General features: G+C 44.1%; 1 protein-coding gene across 1 annotated transcript in view; it reads right to left on the bottom strand.

The window, feature by feature from the left end:
- Positions 1–2,435: 2,435 nt before the first annotated feature.
- LOC112545529 (glioma pathogenesis-related protein 1-like) overlaps positions 2,436–21,840 on the bottom strand; it is a 33,300-nt gene continuing 13,895 nt past the window's right edge. Inside the window, exons 3-6 of the mRNA XM_075932037.1 lie at positions 17,245–17,348; positions 14,610–14,695; positions 2,872–2,898; positions 2,436–2,776 (exon numbers count right to left, since the gene is read on the bottom strand). Coding sequence (XP_075788152.1) covers positions 2,622–2,776; positions 2,872–2,898; positions 14,610–14,695; positions 17,245–17,348 — 372 coding nt within the window. The 3' untranslated portion in view covers positions 2,436–2,621. The remainder of the gene's footprint in view (positions 2,777–2,871; positions 2,899–14,609; positions 14,696–17,244; positions 17,349–21,840) is intronic.

Here is a 21,840-nt window from a genome sequence, read left to right as displayed (position 1 = left end):
CCATTCCCAACACCTGCCCCTTCTGTGGTAAGAGGGAGACCTTGGCACACCTCTACCTCAAGTGCACCAGGTTACAGCCCCTCTTTTGGCTCCTACAGAATCTCTTGGGCTGTGTCTAGACTACATGCCTCTGTCGTCAGAGGCATGTAGATTAGACACATAGGCAAAGGCAAATGAAGCCGCGATTTAAATGATCGCAGCTTCATTTAAATTTACATGGCTGCCGCGCTGAGCCGACAAACAGCTGATCAGCTGTTTGTCCGCTCAGCGCGCTAGTCTGGACACTCCCCTGCCGACATCAAAGCCCTTTGTCGGCAGCCCCGGTAAACCTCATCCCACAAGGAATAACGGGGCTGCCGACAAAGGGCTTTGATGTTGGCAGGGGAGCGTCCAGACTAGCGCGCTGAGCGGACAAACAGCTGATCAGCTGTTTGTCGGCTCAGCGCGGCAGCCATGTAAATTTAAATGAAGCCATGATCATTTAAATCGCGGCTTCATTTACCTTTGTCTATGTGTCTAATCTACATGCCTCTGACAACAGAGGCATGTAGTCTAGACACAGCCTTGTTGAGGTTCTGGCTGCACTTCTCCTCTCGCCTACTAATCTATGCACACCCCATCTGCGACCCCACAAAGTCGCGGGACCTCCTCGTCAACCTCCTCCTGACATTACCAAGACAGTAATTTATAAAATCAGGGAGCAGAGGTTGATCGAGGGAGAGGCCTGCAATTGTGGGGCCTATTTCCGTTCTTGCATCCGCTCATGCATCCGGGCAGAATTCCACTGGGCAGCGTCCGCTGGCTCTCTTGAGACCTTCGAGGGGCATTGGATGCTGTCCGGGATTCTCTGCTTGGTTTCCCCATCTGGTTCCCTTGTTTCAGCCCTTTGACCCTCACACCCATCACTATTTTGTCTTTATTTGTCCCAAGTAATCAGTTGGCTTTCTGGGCTTTGTGGACCCTCCTCGTAGGCTGGGGGGAGGTCCTTTAGATGTGGGTGGGCTAATGCCAGGAGTCTACCTCCTGGACTCCAATAGGCACAACTGGTAACCATATATTTATCAGAGGTATTGTAATAGCTTTCAAATAAAATTGTTTATTTGTTTTATAATAAAAAACAGACACAAGATCCATATTTAAATAAAAATGGTTTGTTGTGATGCAAACTAGGAACCACAAGAAAAATCTGAACTGGAGCATTGTATATTTTTCTCAAGTTCAAAATAAGTTGTGAACAAATTGATTGAAGGATAATTATTTTTAATAGTTGAAACCTTAATGAATAGCTGGCATTCACAAATTTATAGGTCTAGGAAAAAAAGTATATATTAATACTTTTGAATATCATATATATATAGTAGCCCAATGTCTGTGACTCTGTAATGCGCTAGCGTTACATCTTGCCTCTAGGGGGTGCTGTTGCTTCCCAATGCAGCACTCCCATGATGCATGGGGAGTTCGAGGCCCAAACGGCCACTTGTGCTGCTTGCTCCCCTGCGGCGGCCTGGCTGAGCGGCGCAGAAGTCAGCCAAGCGCCATGGCGGAAGGGGAAGCGGGGGTGGGGCGGTAATGTACACAGCTGGGCCCTGCCCCTCTTCACGCCCCTCTTCGTACCCCCCATTTGCCTCCCGCTGTGGCACTCAGATCAGTTCTGCGCCACTCAGCCGGGCCGTCATGGGGAAGCCCAAATGGTCACTCGCTCCTCTTGCTCCCCCACAGTGGCCCGACTGAGCAGCGCAGAACTCAGCTGAGAGCCATGGCGGGAGGTGAAGAGAGGTAGGGCAGTGATGTACACATCGAGGGGGCAGGGCCTGGACAAGCATGCATCTCTGATGGAGACAGAGGAGAGTGGAGAGAGAGTGAGAGGCAGGAGGGGAAGAAGAGAAAGAAAGAGACGGAGAGAGAGGCAGAAGGTGGAGGAGAGCTGAGAGAGAGGGGGGGAGGCAGTAGGAGGAGGAAAGAGAGAGAGAGAGACGGAGCAAGAGACTGGAGGATCAGGAGAGAAGACCGATGTGTAGGAGAGACCTGAAAATCCCGTCTTATGACGGGCTAATTGGCTAGTTCATAGAATGTTTTTCTTTTTATAGAAGTGATATTTACCCGTTTCCATTTAACTTGGAGTTTTGACCTGCTTCCAGAAAAATAGGATTGGGTCTTGTAAGATTTTTAGAGAAACATCTAAATTAGGTAGTTAACACTTTAAATATTTAATATTTGCCTCACTATAAAGTGGACACACTGTTTTCATTTATTTATTGAACTCTAGAAGCCAGGTGTTCCTCTTTATTTGATGATATAAATGGTTTTTCAATGATGAAATAAGTTTTCTCTCAGACTTTTGCCAGACCTTTAACTTAAATGTTTGCCTTTTTATTATTTTTCATATCTTTAATGCAATATAATTATCTTCATTTATAAATACAATATGTAAGGGCTTAGAGCAAAAATAATTTATTTTTATAACCCATTAAACATATGATAACACTTTATAATATATTAAATAATCAAATTCATTGTAAAAACATCAATCAAAATAATTCGCTCAATCAAGAGGTAGTGGTGATATGTTAATCATTATGGGACTTGTCATAACTTTTCCTGAAATATATATTTCAAATAGATTATTTAGATATACTCATACTTGAATAATGCTTCTGCATAAGAAAAACAGTAATAAAAGCCAGTAACATCAGCAGTGGTCTTAAAACCACAACTGCAATACAGGACTCATCACATACAATCCTGTTCTCCCAGGGTGGATACCATCTTGTGTAACCTATAAACAAGCATACAAACATAAATTCTTATTGGGCACAACATGCTTTTAAAAAATTAAACTTCAAGTAATAAGTGCAGAATTGTAATACATACGAATTATTTTATCACGTTCTGGATTTCCTGGAGGGGAAAAAAAGAAATAGTTTAATCAGCTAGGAACGAATGGTTTACTCACCTTATAGTAACTGTGATTCTTTGGGATGTTATATACACATGGATCATTCTTTCTGCACATGCCCTGCATGAATAAGAGTTCAGAATTTTTTGACCAGCAGTGTCCATTGGGGTTGTCTATTCTTCTGCGCTCCTCCACCCAAGAGCCGAAAGAATGGAGGGACCCCAATCACTATTCAGGTGTTTCATCGCCAAGCATCCAAATGAGACTCCAGACTGCAGGGAAGGGGAACAAGTCATGGGATCCACAGGTACAGAACATCTCAAAGAATCAGTTACTGTAAAATAAACCTTCTTTCTTCTTTGAGTGTCTGTATGTGCATATCCCAATCATGGTCATGAGCTAGCAGTTTAATTCCTAACTTGTCTAGGAGGCAGGATATAAATAATGATTGCAGTATAATCCAAACAAATTTGGCATCGGCTCTGACACCAGACATCAATTTATAGTGGCTGGTGAACATATCAACTGAATTCGAAGTAGTTGCTCCACATGTCATCTCTCGGAGCACTAAATTAAGCTGTTAAGGTCGTCTGTATTTTGGAAGAATGAAATCTAACACGAGACGGTGAAGTCATCTTGCTAATGTAAAAAATCTCAGAGGGGTTGCTGTGTTAGTCTGTAACTTTACAAATAGGCTGTGTCCAGACTCAGGGGTTTTTTCGAAAAAAGTAGCCTTTATTCGAAAAAACTTCACCTGCGTCTAGACTGCAGCCGTGTTCTTTCGAAATTAAATCGAAAGAATGCGGCTTTTCTTTCGACGGTGGTAAACCTAATTCCACGAGGAAGAATGCCTTCTTTCGAAAGTGCTCTTTTGAAAGAAGGCGTTCTTGAAAGCAAACAGGCTTTTTAGAAAGAGAGCATCCAGACTCACTGGGTGCTTTCTTTCGAAAAAGCGGCTTGCTTTTTCGAAATTCCGCGTGCAGTCTAGACGCTCTCTTTCGAAAGAGGCTCTTTCGAAAGAGGCTTGCAGTCTAGACATAGCCATAATGAGTGGTTCTAAGGTACTTTGGAGATTAACCAAAATATATAAGAATCATGAGCTTTTGTGGGCAAAACCCACTTCATCAGAGGAATTGGAGTGGTAATAACAGAAACCAAGATATATATATATAACAGCATTAGAAGTACCTATCAGTTGTCAGACCTATGTTAATGAGACTAAGTGTGAGGTCCAGTGTGAGGTGTTTGAGATGAAGTCTTTGAGTTCTTCGCTGAGTTCTTGTCTGATTCCTGGAAACCCTGAAGTAACATTTATCAAGGATAGAGAACTGAGTGAGAATTTAAAGAAATATAAGGAACTTCTTCCCTCAGGGAAACTTCAGAACCAACAGCTCATGTTTTCCAGCTTGCAGCCTTTGATCCAGCCATGAGGCTCAGAGTCCCAGCACTAGTATGAAACAAGCTTGTTTGTGTTGTTTGCCAACAGGCTAAGGCCTGGTATGCACTATAAAGTTAGGTCAACTTAAGTTGTCTTGTATTGACCTAACTATGCATGTGTCTACACTCATATTTATCTTCCACTAACTTAAGTGCCTGCTTATGATGATATAGCAACACTATACTATGTGATACATATGCAAATATTTTAAAAGCATGAATATTATGGGATATGGATGGCATTATGGGATAGAAAAATTGTATAATGGGAAACTGACCCCTTGCTTCCAGTTACTCCTGCATGGATTGTTTCTGTCCCATCGTTCCTTGTCAACATTTCCCAAAAGACAGTGTGCCAGACAATGGTGAGTTGTACACTCAGGGTATGTCTACACTACCCCGCTAGTTCGAACTAGCGGGGTAATGTATGCATACCGCACTTGCTAATGAAGCCCGGGATTTGAATTTCCCGGGCTTCATTAGCATAAGCGGGGAGCCGCCATTTTTAAATCCCCGCTGCTTCGAACCCCGTGTAGCGCGGCTACACGGGGCTCGAACTAGGTAGTTCGGACTAGGGTCCTATTCCGAACTACCGTTACTCCTCGTGAAACGAGGTGTACCGGTAGTTCGGAATAGGCACCCTAGTCCGAACTACCTAGTTCGAGCCCCGTGTAGCCGCGCTACACGGGGTTCGAAGCAGCGGGGATTTAAAAATGGCGGCTCCCCGCTTATGCTAATGAAGCCCGGGAAATTCAAATCCCGGGCTTCATTAGCAAGTGCGGTATGCATACATTACCCTCCTAGTTCGAACTAGGAGGGTAGTGTAGACATACCCTCAGATAAACTACTCATAGTGCACTACTCATCAACACAAGCTCTCCGAGGCTATGTTTACACTACAGTGTTTTTTTGGAAAAACAGCCATTTTTCCGAAAAAAACTTCATTTACATCCACACTGCAATCGCATTCTTTCGAAAAAAAATCAAAAGAACACAGGTAAACCGCCTTCTACAAGGAAGAACCCTTCCAAAAGAACTCTTTTGGAAAAAGGCATATGTGGACAGGGAAGAGGGAGTTCTTTCGAAAGGAGAGGAAAAAGGAAAAAGCACAGGTGCCCTGGTGGCCACTCCGCCCATAGTAATCACAGCTTAAATGCGAGATAACGTCCATTTAGTGTGGATGTTATCTTTTGAAAAAGCAGATCGCTTTTTTGATGCGTTTTCACAGTGTGGACACGCTCTTTTGGAAGAAGTTTTTTCGGAAGATCTCTTCCAGAAAAGCTTCTTTCGAAAGAAGCCTGTGGTGTAAACGTAGCCCTAGTGAGGATAAACAGTGCTAGTGCAAGGAGCCAAGTATGCACACAAATGATACATTAACTGTGGCAGCTTTATGTAAGTGTAATGAGGTATAGATATGACCCAAGATCACTAAAAATAGCAAGGGAAATTAAAATACAATTGCTACTGTAATTACTGTGTAAAAAGTGTAACTACAAGGACACTGATGGTAATCTGACTTGCTTTAATAGGCAATAAGAAAGAACTGAGTGGCTATCAGGGTCACTGAGTCCTTTTTACCCTTGGGAGGGGGAACACAAAGACATGTGGGTGCACACAAAACCCCAACAGACACCAAGCTGACCATAAGATGCCAAATACATGTTCATGCACACCAAGTATGTACAGATACTAAAAGAAGGTTTTTTTTCCTTTTTAAATCTTCATTAGATAATAAATGGAAATAGTACATGGCAATCAGTTTACAAGGTAACAATTTTTAATGTCAAAATTTAAAAATAATTGAAATCTAAAGTGCTGAATGTTATTAATTTTTTAAAGAGCATTTTACGTGGTGCACTCCAGAATCCAAATGAAGCAAGTGTATGCATCTTCACTAGCACATAGCTATTGATAGTTTGAAAAATGTTGTTGATATGTGAGGGAATACAGTACCTTTTTATTTTCCAGTTAGTGCTCTGGCCTTGTTCATTTTAAAAACAAACAGTAAACACTACATAATCTTTAATGTACTCAACAGATTTGGTAAAACATCACCTCTATTATACAGATGAATAAAGAAAGACAATGATTTAGGCCAAAATTTTCAGAAGTATGTTACTGTTTTGTGTCCCTCAATATTTGAGTGCCTAGTTGCTGCCTTACGTCTGATTTTCAGAGGCCTCAGGAACTGTAGCTTATCTGTCTCAAGCAGGCCACTTAAAAATTCAGGTACAAAGAATTAGTGACTGATTCTAAAAATGAAGCTAATCTGAGATCTTTCTGTCTCATGAGCAAAGACAGAAGGCATAAAATTACTGCCTACATAAGTAATTTCAGGGGGTAGATAAGTTAGTCTGTTACAGAAAAAAAACAACAAATGGTCTGGTAGCACTTTATAGACTAACAAAACATGTAGATGGTATCGTGAGCTTTTGTGGGCATAGCCCACTTCTTCAGATGACCCGAGTTATGAGTTTGGGATATGTATACCCGAAATAAATAGGAGAGGGGAAGCGGAGGGGGGAGGGAAAAAAAGAAGGGAAGTGGGAGAAAGAGCATCAGTAAGTATATGAAGTTTGGATAGTTAAACCGAAGCAGATAAAAATCAAAGTCAATTGATAGACTCCCATGTCAGGAAGGATACAACACAGAGAGCTGTTTGCATCTTCAATGGTTGTTCAATTGGTAGTGTCCCAACCAACTTTATCACAACTGAGTCCATTAGCATATGAATTGAATTTGCGGATGAACTCTAATTTCAATGCTTCCCTGTGGATCTGGCTTGCAGAACTGGTTTGTGACAAGACAGCTACTTGGAGATCTTTTGAAGTGTCATCAATGTAGCATAAGTAAAGTAGCGGTGTTAGGGGGTGGGAGCTGAGAAAATGTTGTTAAAGGTCAGCCATAAAGATGTTGGCATATTGTGGTACCATGCAAGTGCCCATGGCTGTGCCGTTGACTTGGAGATAGAAATTGTCTCTGAATTGGAAGTAGTTGTGGATGAGGACAAAGACACAGAGCTCTATAATCAGGTGTGCAGTTTTGTTATCAAGGATGGTGTTCTTGATGGCCCATAATCCGTCTTCATGTGGAATATTGGTGTAAAGGGCTTCTACATCCATGGTGGCCAGGATGGTATTTTCAGGAAGATTACTGATGTTTTGAAGCTTCCTCAGCAAGTCAGTGGTCTCGCAGAGGTAGCTAGGAGTGCTGGTAGCATAGGGTCTGAGGAGGGAGTTGACAGAGACCGATAATCCTGTGGTGAGTGTGCCAATGCTTGAGATGATGGGCTATCCGGGATTACCAGGTTTATGTATTTTGGGTAGCAGATAGAAAGTTCCTGGTCAGGGATTGGGGGCAGGGGGATGGGGTGTTAATGTAAATTTGTTCCTGAGCTGCATCAGGGAGTTTCATGAGCAGTTTTTTCGGTATTCCTTAGTGAGGTCAAGGAGAGAGGCCTGTAGAATCTGGTATTGGTGAGATGTCTTATGAACAGGAGGCGGGAAAAAAAATTAGAAAAAGGTACACAAATTGTGGAGTACATTTTGCATATCTTTTTCCAAAAAAAAGTAGCCTAGACATAGCCTAGAAGAGAGACCAATCTCCTGGGGGATATAGGCTAACTAGAGTAGTAAGGAAGAGGCTAAACTAATAGCAATGAGAAGAGTAAAGAGAAAAGAAAAAAATAATATCTTAGCGCAAAACTGAGATGTTGAGAACAAAATTAATCAAGGAACAAAAGGACAAGAAGAAATTCTTTAAATGATACACTAATGCTAGGAGCTTTGGTAACAAACAAGAGGAATTGAAATTGCTCATTTTTAGAATACATTTGCTCTAGCTGGTATTACTGAAACCTGGTAGGATGAGTCACATAATTAGAATATTAAAATTATTTTTAATATATTCATGAAGGATGAAATGGGCAAAAGTGGAAGGAGAATGAGTTTGTCAAAATGATATTGCCTGTTTGAGTTACTGATAGCATGGAAAAAATGATTGAGTGTCATGGATCAATATTTTAACAGACAAGGCACAAGATGAGATACTAGTTGGTGTGTGCTACAGATCATCAAATTATACTAGGGAACAAGATGACTGCATCCTTATGCACCATCTATAATGTGCAGGGGGGCAAAAAACAACAATGTATGATCACGGGGGAATTTCAATTTGAGTGACATATGCTGGAGGTTTCATGCTGCCAGCATTAAAATATCCTTATAATTTCTAAACATTATAGATGACATTTTTCTAACTCAGAAATGTTGCAACAAACATGAGGGAATTCTATATGAGATCTTGTAAAGATAAAGAGGAACTGATTATGCAGGTTGAACCTCTCTAGTCCAGAGCTCGCTGTTCCGGAAACATCTGTTGTTCAGAATGATTTTAGTTAGCCTGATGTCCACTTATCATGGGTGTGGCCTATTTCCCATGGTCCTATAAAGTTTGTTTACAGCCACCAATCCTAGCTCTCAGTGTTCTGTGTTGTTACTTAGGTCTAATTTACCCCTAACTGTCCTCGAACAGCCCACTAAGCAGTGGAAGTGTTGGTAATGCTGCTAGACAATATTGACTTTATGTGGTCTGGAAAATTCTCTGGTTTGGAATCAGTCAGGTCCCCAAGGGTGGCTAGAAAGGTTCAACCTGTAGAACTAAAAGTTAGTGCCAGGTTAGGTACAAGTGACCATCACTTGTTCACATTTACAATGTGCATTCAAAATAAAGTTCAGGCGAGACATATCTATACACACGTGGTGCTTTAATAGATCTACCTTCTCAAAACTGAAAATTATGAGCCACGTCAACAGAGAGAGAATTTAATCAGAAAAATCATTGATATTTAGGAACCAATTAAGAACACCTTAATACAGTGGTCTCCAATCCTTTTAAGCATGAGATCAATTTTTAAATTTAAGTGCAATTCAGGATCTACCTCAAAATCAAACACTCTTGCCCGCCCCTTCTCCGAGGCCTTGCCCCTGCTCACTCCAACCTCCCTCTCTCATCCTCACTAAATTTTATCAGGGTTGGCGCTGAGGTGTGGGGGAGGGGATGCGGACTCTGATCTTGGGCTAAAGGATCTGGAGTGTGGGAGGGGTTCTGAGCTGAGGTAGTTGAGCAGCAGGGGACGTTTAAGGAGTAGGCTCCGGATGAATGTTTGGGTACAGGGGGTCTCAGAGCTAGGGCAGGGGGTTAGGGTACAGGAGGGGTTCAGGACTAGGGCTGGGGTTTGGAATGCAGGCTCCATCTGGGCACTGATTGCCATAGGAGGCTTCTGGGTGGTGGTGCAGGGGACTAAGGCAGGCTTACCCCTACTCCCAAAAGCAGTCAGCAAACTCTCTCCATTGCAGCCCGCCTCCCCCGTTCTATGGAGATGGGGTACAGGGCGGATGGAGGGGCACCCTGACATCAGCACACCCTCCTCTTTTTCCTGTGCCCTGCGCAGCAAGCAAGAGGCTTCTAGGGGTGGGGGACAGTGCCAAGGCAGAGGCTCCCCCATGGGTGTTCCATTTAGGTGACTACATAGCAGTATTCCTGCTTGGCGGTGGGTGCTCTGTGTTGCAGGGCTAGATGTTGGACAGTATGGCTATGTCTAGACTGCAAGCCTCTTTCAAAAGAGGCTTTTTCAAAAGATACTTTCGAAAAAGCCTCTTTCAAAAAAGAGCATCTAGACTACAACCAGTACTTTCGAAAAAGCGAGCTGCTTTTTCTAAAGAGATCATCCAGGTAGCCTCTTTCAAAAAAGCACAGTTTGCATTACATAATGCCTTTTTTAAAAAAGAGCAATTCCTCATAAAACAAGGTTTTCCGCAGTCGAAAAAAAATGCCACAGGAATGCGGCAACAGTCTGGACGCAGGGGGAAGTTTTCTTGAAAAAAGGCCACTTAAAAAAAAAAACACTGTAGTCTAGATACGCCCTATGGTACTTCCAAATCTGGTGTCTGAGTCCTCAAAGGTCTGAATAGTGTAATGTTGTACAAAGGTATTGGCCGAAGCCCATGTTGCAGTTCTGCACATGATATTTATTGGAAGGCCCTTGAGAAAGGCAGTTGTGGTAGAAACAGCTGTCGTGGAGTGTGCCTGTATAACTGTTGGTGGCTGTCTGTGTTTCTGGGAGTAAGCCAGTTGTATGCATGTAGAAATCCATTTAGATATTCGTTGCTTAGAAACAGGTTGACCCCAGACCTGACTGCGCAAGAGTGCATCAGAAGTTTCTTGTGTGTTCAAAGTAAAAGGCTAATGCCCTGCGTACATCCAGCGTGTACAGCACTGCCTGATTGCTGTTCTTGTGTGGTTTTGGGAAGAACACAGGTAAGTATATTGGTTTGTTACAGTGGAATGAGGTAGATATCTTGGGAAGGAATTTCAGGTGGGTTCTAAGAGCAACCTTGTCTGTGTGGAACACCATGTATGGCGGGTCTGCCATGAGTATCTCTCCCACTTTCCTAACTGATGTTATCACTACGAGAAAAGCTACTTTCATCGAAAGGTGGAGTAGTGAGCAAGTTGTGAGTGGCTCGAAAGGCCGTCTCATGAGTGAGTCCAGCACGAGATTCATGTCCCATGATGGTACTGGATCTCTATGTGGTGGACAGAAGTTCTGTATACCTTTCCGGAATCTCTTCACACATGAGTGGGAAAAAATGGAATACCCCTGTATGGGTGGGTGTATCGTAGATACAGCTGCCAAGTGTACATTGACAGAACTAATTGATAATCCTGTGTCCTGTAGGTGGAGGATATTCTCTAATATGTCTGGTATCCTCACCTTGTGTGGATCCCGCTTGTGAGCAGAATTCCAGGCAGCAAATTGGGCCCATTTCTGCAGGTAAGTCCATCTCATAGTGGGTCTCCTAGAGGTGATCAGAATATCTCTGACCTTTCAAGACAGCGTTATCTCATTATTCAAGAGCCAACAAGCATCCATGCTTGCAGGTTTAGTGTGTGGAATCCAGATGTGGTATGTGCTCTTTGTCTTGGGTCAGCAGAGCTCGTACTGGTGGAAACTTGTACGAGTGACCTGTGCTGAATTGCAGTATGGTAGGGTAGCAAATTTGTCTCGGCCAGTTCGGGGCTATCAGTATGACCCTTGTTGCATCCTGTCTGATCTTTAGTACCATTTGTTATATGAAAGCTAAAGGTAGAAACGTGTACACCAATGGGATGGCCCAGTGGACCACAAACATGTCTCCAAGAGATTGTGGTCCAATGACCACACTGGAACAGAACAGGGGGCACTTAGAGTTGATGTGCATTGCAAACAGGTCCACTGCCGGATAACCCCCTTTCTGGAAAAGGTTGTTTATGATGGACTTATTGATTTGCCATTTGTGGTTCTGTGGGAATTATCTGCTGAGGGCATCCACTAGTACATTGTCCTTGCCCAGTAAATGCATTGCAGTAGGTGTGACTTTGTGTAATACACCATTGCCACAGTTTCGTTACTTCTGCACATAGGCTGTGAGATCTTGTGACCCCCCTTGTCTGTTTATATAATATGTTTTTGTGGAATTGTCCAACACTGTTCTTACTGTCTTGTTCCGTATGTACTTGAGCAGTTGGGAGCATGCCCTCCTGACTGCCTTGAGCTCCAACACATTGATATGGAGTTGGGACTCTTCTCATGTCCACTGTCCCTGTAATATCACACTCCTCATGTAGTCTCCCCATCCCAGCAGGGATGCGTCTGTTGTGATAGTGACGGATGACATTGGCGCCTTGGTGGAACTGCTGTGAATGGTATACTGTATCCGGTTCACATTATTTCTAGGACCCATTGGTCAGAGATGATGATCTTCCATGCTGCATAGAATTTGGCAAGTTTGTTTCCGAATGTCTGTTTCCCTATATCTGCCTGCCCTGGAGGATGAAGGCTATTGTACCCTCGACCAGCACCTCAAATTTGCTGATGGGAACTGGACCCCCGGGTTGAGGATGTTAGCTCATTTGATTGTCTTCATCTAGATTGTTTTACACGTCTCTTGTTCTCATAGGCAGGGGCGGCCCATGAGTATAGGCAGACTCAGCAGTCGCCTAGGGTGCCACCTTCAACGGGGCGCCCGATGATTACGTCACGCCATTGATGGCCGTGCAGGTGGGGGCGCCAATTGTGCATTCCATCTGGGGCACCAGCTGCCGCAGCCGGCCTCAGGCCACTCCTGCTCATAGGGCTGTTGTTGTTGGTTATACCCTATTGTTCTAAACCTTTGATTATATTATTTGTATTGTTTCTTCCTGGATCCAGAAAGCTGTATCCTTAACATGCAAAATGTCGCCCTAGAGTCTTTAAGGGTGTGGAGAGACGAATTTGTTGCCTCGGCAAAGAGTTTCTCTCCCTCAAATGGAAGGTCTTCGATGTTTGATTGTACTTCTTTGGGAAACCGGACAGTTGCAACCAGGACATTCTCCTCAGCACTACTGTGTTTGATGAGTATACATTCTTCCCAATAGCATCCATCCTCTTTATTTCCTTGTCATGATTCTGTGCTCTAGGGTATTGCTGTTATTCCCCCTCTGATTGGCTGCCTTGACAACCAATGAATTCGGTGAATGGTGTGAGAATAGGAATTCTACCCCCATAGGTGTTACATAATATTTCTTATCTATTTTCTTTGAAGTTGTCAGTACCGATGCCAAGTCTTCTATATGGCCTTAGCCGGGTCCAGTAAATCCTCATTCATCGGCAGAGCCAATTTGGTGTGCTGAGGTAAGTGAAGTATGCTGGTAAGCTTTTGTTTGTTCTGCATTATGTGTGGGAGTTGTATATCTAGAGTGTCCACTACCCTGTGGAATAGATCTTGAAACTTTCTATAGTCGTCACCTCTGGTTCCATATGGTCATCCATCGTGGAGCATAATGTATTAGGAGGGATAAGCAAATCTTGTGTTGCTTTCTCCATCAATGACTCGCTGTCATGGTTGCCTGGGCTGTAGTCAACTCGAGCCATTGGTATCTGGACGGTTTGTTGTGATTGCAGTTGTCGATTTCTGTAGGGTGCCCATGTGTCCCAGTAGGAACACTGTGGTGAGGGTCATGGGGGTACCATTGTGCCATCTGCCAATTCTGGGGTTGCTGGTGCTGTGTTGCAGCATATTGAGGGACTCTGCGCTGGCCCCTTATTTCATCCTTGTCATCGTTGTAAATCTCACTGATATAAGCGATGTTGGTGTGGATGATAATACAGAACCTCTAGACCAGGGGTTCCCAGCCTGGGGTACGCGTACCCCCAGGGGGTACGAGAAGCTTGTCAAGGGGGCATGGGGAATATTTGGTAAATAACTAAATGATCCTAACTGAAATATTCCAAAAGTAGTAGTGTTAGTGAAAAAAGTTGTGGATTCTAGAATCTAGAATTTATTTCCTTTCATATTGAATAGGGGGTAAGGGAAGGTTTACTAAAAGCCAAGGGGATACGGGGACCAAAAAAGGTTGGGAACCCCTGCTCTTGACCATGGTGTGATGTCGGTACCAAATAATGGTGAGCATGGTATTGATGGTACCGCGAGATCAGCCTCTGTCATGTATCTCGGTACCGGGGGTGGTGGTGGCATCACTGTATAGCCTGCCATTGCTGGATGCATTTGTGCATTCGGCACACTGGGGTACACTGGTACTGATGGTACTGTGAGTTTTTGTCTGTACGTGGTATTCTGCTGCTTTGCAGCCTGCCTGCTTTTTTATCTGCTCCTGGTTCCGGCTTCTGCGGTACTGCAGGCTTGTTCTGAGGAGAGCTTGAAGCTTGGCCAGTTGCTCTGTGCTTCACTTTGGGATCACTAGCTTTTTTTTGAGCAGGATCCCTTAACCCACTTTATGATGCCCTATTCGCTGTCTACCACCTTGCCTGGAAGTTTTTTATCACTTGGTTGCACCGTGTCAGTGGGGGACTGGGTGCATTTTGTGCTGTGCTCCTGGTCCAGCTCTCTAGCCCATCCCTCCGAGAGTGCTGCTTTTGTCATCCACGCCAGGTATAGGCTCTCGGGGGCGGGGAGGACATTGAATCAGGCTGCTGGTCATCCAAAGTCCTTTCCATAAAAAAAATTCTCCACTGTAAGACTCTCACTCTTTTAGATCTAGGAGTGAGCTTTTGACAGTGAGGGCAGTGGCTTATCGGGTGGTCCTGCCCTAGGGAGCAGAGACACTGGGCTGCTGGTTAATCATAACCAATAGCATCACTCAGTTAACCATTCACATCCCTAGTATGAAGAATATAAGGAACAGTAGGTAGGGAAGATATTGTTTCCCTCTTTTAGTGCATAATACATTCACTTACTACACAAATTGTCCACACAGGTGTCCTCTTTTGAGCACTCACTGCATGATGCTCCTGCTTTATAAGGTTTTCTTGGGTAATTGCCACTACAAAGGCATAAGAAAATTCTGTCAGACAAATTTCACTGTGTACAATTTTAATAAGACAATATGTTTAAAGCATTAAACACTTTAAGAGATAAACTCAGCATATTTTTACAGAACTGGTAAAACCTCATGAAAAGTAAACATTTTTAAACCATTTGTTCACTGTTCTCTTTCCTGTATTAAAGATAACCACATTAAAATGCTACCTTTTTTCCAACTAGAAAAATCAAATGATTTAAATCAAACACAACATAAGTATACACATTTATTTAAAATGAATATCTCGAGGTAGAGCTTGCGTACGATTAAGATAGATATGAAATAAAAATTTTCCTACAGATAGGAAACTCAATACAGTTTCAAAATAACTTTCAGCAAATACTCTTTACAATTGATATACATTCCTGAGAGAAAGCTTTGATTCACCAAAAAATTTAAGAACTTACTTAACTTGAAGTATGTGAGTAATTCCACGAGGCGTACAGATAGTTCGGAATAGCTAGCTAGTTCGAACTATCTAGCCCGTGCCACGTGTAGCTGCGCGGCACGGGGTTCGCACTAGCCGGCTTTTAAAAATGGCGGCGCCAGCTTTATGCTAATGAAGCCTGGGAAATTCAAATCCCGGGTTTCATTAGCAAGTTCAGTATGCATACATTACCCCGCTAGTTCGAACTAGCAGGGTAGTGTAGACATACCCTAAAATCCTTAGTGGGAATCATACTGAAACACACTAACTGGTTTCAACAACACAATGAGAATAATGTCTGATTTCTTCTTACCATGTTTGTAGGGTTCTCTTGTTCATGCATTCTCAGTCTCCTAAGGATGCTCAGTGGCCAGCAGTTCCAGCAGCTCCTTAGGATACTTGACAGCTGGCAGTTCCCCTTCTTTTGGGCTCTTCTCCGGGGGCAAAAGTTGGCACAGCTTGGGCTCTGGTGCAGGGGTCATCAGCAAGGCAGATGTATCCAAATTCTGCTTTGGCTCAACTGAGCTAGAGGCTCTGCCTCTTATACTTCCTGTTCCTCCCCTCTACTTTTGGCATGAGAGGCAGGCCATGCCTGGTTTTGCTCACCAGAGGATGGGAGTGGTTCTTCCCTATCATTTTCAAAGAGAGCCCACTCTGCCTTGCAACAGGCACTGAAACACCCCTCTACCTTTGAGTCAATTTTCTGATTCATGCATTTAGAAATTACTCCACAAATACTGCCTACAATGCAAGGCCTCGCCTAGTGCAGAAGTTCCTTCCTTTGTTAAAGGGCATAAGATTTACCAATGAAGCTCACAAAAAACTACTCTGACAGGGATCACTATGTGGAGCCTTTATCCATTAGCACCTCTTTGTGACGAGATAGGAAGCTACACCAGCTGTTACCATCTCCCTTATACTATCACACTCATTTTTGTGTTTGTTGTCCAGCCCTGTGGACAAGTTCTTAATAGTCTCTGTCACCTTCAAGATAGTGGGGAGTTGGAAGTTCCCATGGCCTTACTGGCAGCTAAACTGCCGTCGGTCTGCAGGATTTAGAGCAGGGGTGGAATAAAGGGCCTCTGCAGACCGGATGCGGTCCGCCAAGTGGGTGGGTCCAGCTCACGGTGGCCCTGCTGCTTCCCTGTCCCCAGGCCAATTAAGGCATGGTGGCAGGGGCAGGGTAGAGAAGGCTTTGCGTGCTCCCCCACCCCTAGGCCAATCAGGGCCTGGTGGCAGGGGAGCTGCGTGAAGCTTCCTTTGCCCTGCCCCGGCCCTGTGAGGAGCCCGCAGCATTTCAAAGTGCCATGTGCTCTTCGCAGGGCAGGAAGAAGCTTCCCATGCTCCCCTGCCCCCAGGCCCTGATTGGCTTGGGGATTGGGGTGGGGGAGCGTGCCAAGCCTCTTCCAGGGCATTGGTGCCTCATGGAAAGGGGGGGGGGGGGAATTATTGCCCAACCCTGATTTAAAGTGGTGTTCTTCAAAATCCTATATAAGGGAAGCCAAAGCCTTCTACTCCATTGGGTTTCAGCTCAGGCTGTCTGTTTGGAACAGCCATAACCAATCCTTCACAGCCCCTGACAATGCCTTGAGCCACATCTTTTCCTCTGTAGGCTTCCCCAGTGTCTTGCCCTGCTTCTTCCTATTTGGAGTGTTGCTTCTCAGGCAGTTTCTCACCTGTCTTCTGAAAGGATCCTCTCTCTGGAAACTGCAGTTCTCCTCAAGAGTTCCTTTCTTGAGGTCCTTTACCTTTTATCATGCCTAGGTGCCACCCTGTCTAATTAACTGCCTCTTGTTACCCGGTGAGTTAACTAATCCCAGGTGAAAGTGAGCTACTTATTTCTTCTTTGCTGAGCCGGTCGAAGGTAGGCTGGTCCTTTCACTTGTTTAGAGGGCCAGCTACCTCTGACAGGCTCAATTAATTAGAGTTCATAGATCTTTAGATGCCTGAATTAATTGGCTGATAAACCATTTCCCTGATTACACATACTAAACTCCTGATGTGTGTGGGTTCCAATTTATTTTTGGAGGAATAAATATTAATAATACCATCTTCATCTTAAAATATTTTAAAAATAACTTACCTTGGCACATAGTTGCATATGAAATGTGCTGCATTTTCGATTCCTGCAGCCATACGACAAAAAACAACAGCACAGCCCACCTTGTGAGAAGTATCCCAAACAATCTAGAAGAAATATTTTTTAAACAAAATAAAGATTAAACTGTGGGCTTGTCTATACTACTACATAAGCCTGAATCTACTAAGGTTATATTCTGAGCCACCAATATGGGGGGCCACATCCCCACTACAGGCTCAATTTGAATGTTCTCTGATGTAGTGCATCCACATTAACAGAGCCTATCTTGAACTCAGAGAGCAAGGAAGCACCCTGGGAATCTTGGCAGGCTGGCCTATACTTCTGGTGTCCGGTGGGTCCAAAAAGCAGCAGTGGATGCTTTCAGGGGTTCCTTTTGGCCACATCCCACAAGGCATTCCTCTATTCCCTCTATTCCCTCTCCCTCACATGACATAAATGGGTCACAGAGGGCACGTGACTTTTTGTGTGCTAGTTGCCTGTACGGATGCCACAGCACAATGAACATGGAGCCAGAGGTGTTCCAAAGCATGACTTTCAGCTGTGCCACTCAATCCTCTGGACATAATAGAATACTGTGTCTAGTGACAGGAGATGAGCTTGGACTGGTGGGACCACATTGTCATGCAAGAATGGGACAATTAGCAGTGGCTGCAAAACTTCCATATATGCAACACTATCGTTCTGGAGCTCTGTGAATGATTTGTGAGGTTGCAGGATACCTACATGAGATCCACTCTCCCTGTGCAAAAACACATGGCCATTGCCCCCTGGAAACTTGCCACACCAGACAGTTACTGCTCAGCTGGGAATCAGTTTGGGGTGAAGAAATCCACAGTTGGGGCTGTGCTCATACAAGTAGCCAAGGCCATCAACAACATCCTGCTACAGAGGATTGTGACTTTTGGGATCATCGACAATATCATGGACCGCTTTGCTGCCATGGTGCTGCAGGTGCTAATAGTTCACAAAGGATGCTTCACTAACATCAATGTTGGATAGTCAGGAAAGGTGCATGACAAGACATCTTGTGGACCTCATGTCTCTTCCAAAAGATGTACATTGGAACTTTTTCGACAGAGGCTTTTTCAAAAGATACTGTCGAAAAAGGCGTGCAGTCTAGATGTAGCCATGGTGTCTAGTGAGACCATACTGAATTTCTGTATCTACAAAATTGTTGAGTCCTCTGAGATCAAATATAGGTTTCCATTCTCCTGACTTTTTCTTCATGGGAAAATAGTGGGAATAAAACACCTTCCTCTGAGGTTTGTTGGAAGGAGTTCTATTGTTCCTAGGTGTACAAGGTGGATTACCTCCTGGTGCAGTAGATGTTCATGAGAAGGGTCCCTGAAGAGGGGTAGAGGAAGGGTGAGTATTTATTTGAAAAATAAATGAGATGGAGTAATCAGTTTGTATAATTTTTAATACCCATCAGTTGGATGTAATGGTTTTCCAGACTTGGTAATTTGTAACTAGATAATCTCCGAATGGTCAGAAGAGGGTAGATGTCTCCAGCATAGAAAAAGATGGGGTTTTCAGGCCCTTGACCGAGGCTTTGAATTTGTTGCCTGGATGAGGAGGCTTGTGCTTTAGCTGTTGGAGAAGCACGTTGTCATCTCCTTGATGGCTTCTGTTTGTATCTCTGTGATTCATAATTATGTTGTTGTGCATAAAAGAGTGTAGCAATAACGTTGATAGGTAAATAAATCCCAAGAGACCAAAGTATTGCTTGTGTTTCCTTGAGCATATGGAGAGAATTATCTGTCTTTGCAGAAAAGAGTTTAAGCCCCACAAATGGTAGGTTATCAGCCAGAGAGTGAGCGTCTTCTCTCTTCTTTGAAGTCCGAGAGATCGAGCTATGAGATTCTTCTCATTACTACTGAGTTGCTACTGATCTTGCAGCTGTGTTCACAGAGTTCAGTGAAACCTGCAGGGCTGTTCCAGATTTGAGTTGTTCCTCTGACACAAGTGCTGTAATATTTTGTCACCAGAAATAAAGTTGGTAAATTCTGAGAACACTGTGTAGTTATTATGATCATATTTAGCTAGTAAGGCTTCGTAGCTGGCTATGCACTATTGTAATGTAGCCACAGAATAAGCTATGCAGTCAAGAAGGTTGAGACTTTTCCAGTCTTTATCATAAGGCGTATTCTTGGGCAGTTTTTGTCTACCCCACTCATGAACTGCATTGACCACCAGAGAACTGGGCGCTGAATGAGAGAAAAAGAATTCCATGCCTTTTGATGACGCATACTTTTTGTCACACCTGTTGCATATTGAAGGAACAGATGCAGTCTGCCAAATGGTCTTGACAGGTCCTATTACTGCTTTGTTCATGGGTAGGGTCTGAGTCCATACTGTGTACCAATGAATGAAGCACTATAGGAGCTGGGGCTGAGCTGCTATGTACTGATTGTGGCTTTGATTGCATCAGTGCCAATGCATAGGGTTTTGATTTCCCCTTGGAGTCTGTGTGTGAGCTGGATCTTTTAGAGCCCTTAGCTCCTATGGCACAGCTGGTACTGGATGGTACCAGTACCTCTAATCTGGTCATTGCTGGTGTGGCTGGTGCCAATGCTGTTTTCCCATTCACAGAACAGCTCTTTTTGGAAGAGTCCTGTGGTGGGGAAACAATTACCCACTTCTTGGATATTTTCTTAGCAGGTTGAACCAGAGCCTTCCTGTTAGATGATGAACCCTTGTCAGAAGCTGTGGTTGGGAAGGTATATCTAGATGAGGTCCAGGCTTCTGGCTCAGACACCTGTCTGAGAGACCTCGGCATGAGGAGGAGCTTTAACTATAAGTTTTTTGCTTTTCTTGTCCAGCCTGTTAGCTTGTGGCAGTGAGGACACTTTAGCATAACGTTGCTTCTTCTAGGCAGTGCACACACTGTGTCCATTTGAAAGAAGTACAGAAAGCCTGCAGGTAGCCTACAGAAAGCCTACGATGTGACCTGACCAAGCACTGCTACCAAAAGTTCTGATTGTACATGCAGAGGGACCAAAATACCAGAAATGGTGTACCCAAACGGATACCACTCAAAGAAGAATGTACAATTTCCTAAGAACCCCATGGACCAGGGTTTGAGAGTGTGGTCTCTGATGATATCACAGGGGTGGGCAATAATTTTTGATGGGGGGGGGGCATTGCAAGATTTTGGTAAGTGGTCAATGGCTGAACTTTTCTATGGAGGGGGTGCAGGGTCTGGGACGGAGGTTGGATGCAGAAGGGAGCTTGGGATATGGGACTGGGATGCAGGAGAGAGTAAGGGATCTGAGAGGGAGTTTGGGTGAAGGAGGAGGTTGTGATTGGGGCAGAGGATTGGAGTGCAGGGTCTGGGAAGGGGAATGGATGCAGGAGAGGATTCTTGCCTGGGGGAGAGGTGTAGAAGGAGGTGTAGGTTCTGGGAGAGAGTTGGGGTTTGTATAGGGGGGTACCAGAAGCAGGTTGTAGCTAGGAGGTGCTTATCTAAGCAGTGCCTAAGCAGCAGCGCACTCAGGCAGGTTTCCAGGCTTGCTAGCAGCTGTAGACCATTCCATGAGTCTCTCTGTGCTGTGGAGACTTTGAGAGCTGCTCTGTCACCTGCACAATTTCTCAGTTCCTATTGGCCAGAAACTGGCCAATGGGAGCTGAGAAATTGTGCTGCACTTTCCTCACTCCCAGCAAAATCTCTCAGCTCCTGTTGGCTGGAAACTGTCCAATGAGAATTGAGAGATTTTGCTGGGAGCAGAGGCAGCACATGAAAACTCTCCCTTTCTTCTTTACAGCGCAGGGAGCCACAGGGAGCCGCTAGCTACTATGTGCAGTGCTGCTCCGTGCACAGGGGTGGGCCAGTTTAAAAGGCTTGGTCGGCCAGATCTGGCCCACGAGCCGTATCTTGTCTGCCCCTGTGATATCACCACCTCCGCAAGCAGCACTCTCAGATTGATGTAAAACCAGGATTTTCAGGGTGATTCCCGTGGAACATCTGCACAAGTGTGATTGAATAATGTTTACTTTTAGAGTCCAGGATCTCATTAAATAAATAATCCTTGGGGCCCTGTACATGTACTTATGGAGAAGGTGGTTGGGCCCTGTGAGGGAAAAGATTTCAAAAGTTATGTAGGAGTCAGCAGATGCATGTTCAGAGACTAGAGTAGTTGGAGTTAAAAAGTGACTGGATCAACCTGTAGCAGAATCTTAAAAGGACCATGGAGCCAAAGTAAACACTGAGGAAATAGATTGTGATAATCAATTAGATTATTTGGCATCTTTGGCAATTAAAATAAATGAATTGTTGGGACTAATTCCCCCTTACATTGTCTCAGAACTCTACATGAGGGAAAGGGTAGGAGTTTGTAGCTCCCATCGTCATTGTTCTGTAAAAGACTCTGGAAGTTCACAATGCAGCTGCCTCGGTCAGCTAACAATTTGTGTCTGACAAAATTAACTACTGTGTCAGAGCTGTAATATGTGGCTATATCTGCAGCACTGGAAAATAGTTCGTGTGGATTCACAATCTTTTAAGAATTTAATAAAAAACTGATTCACCATATTGAGAATCAGCCCCCAACCAGCTGCAAGGGAGCCTGGCAGAAAGGT

The sequence above is a fragment of the Pelodiscus sinensis genome, chromosome 1, assembly GCF_049634645.1.
Source record: "Pelodiscus sinensis isolate JC-2024 chromosome 1, ASM4963464v1, whole genome shotgun sequence".
NCBI lineage: Eukaryota > Metazoa > Chordata > Testudines > Trionychidae > Pelodiscus > Pelodiscus sinensis.
This window is presented reverse-complemented; position numbering and strand designations above follow the sequence as displayed.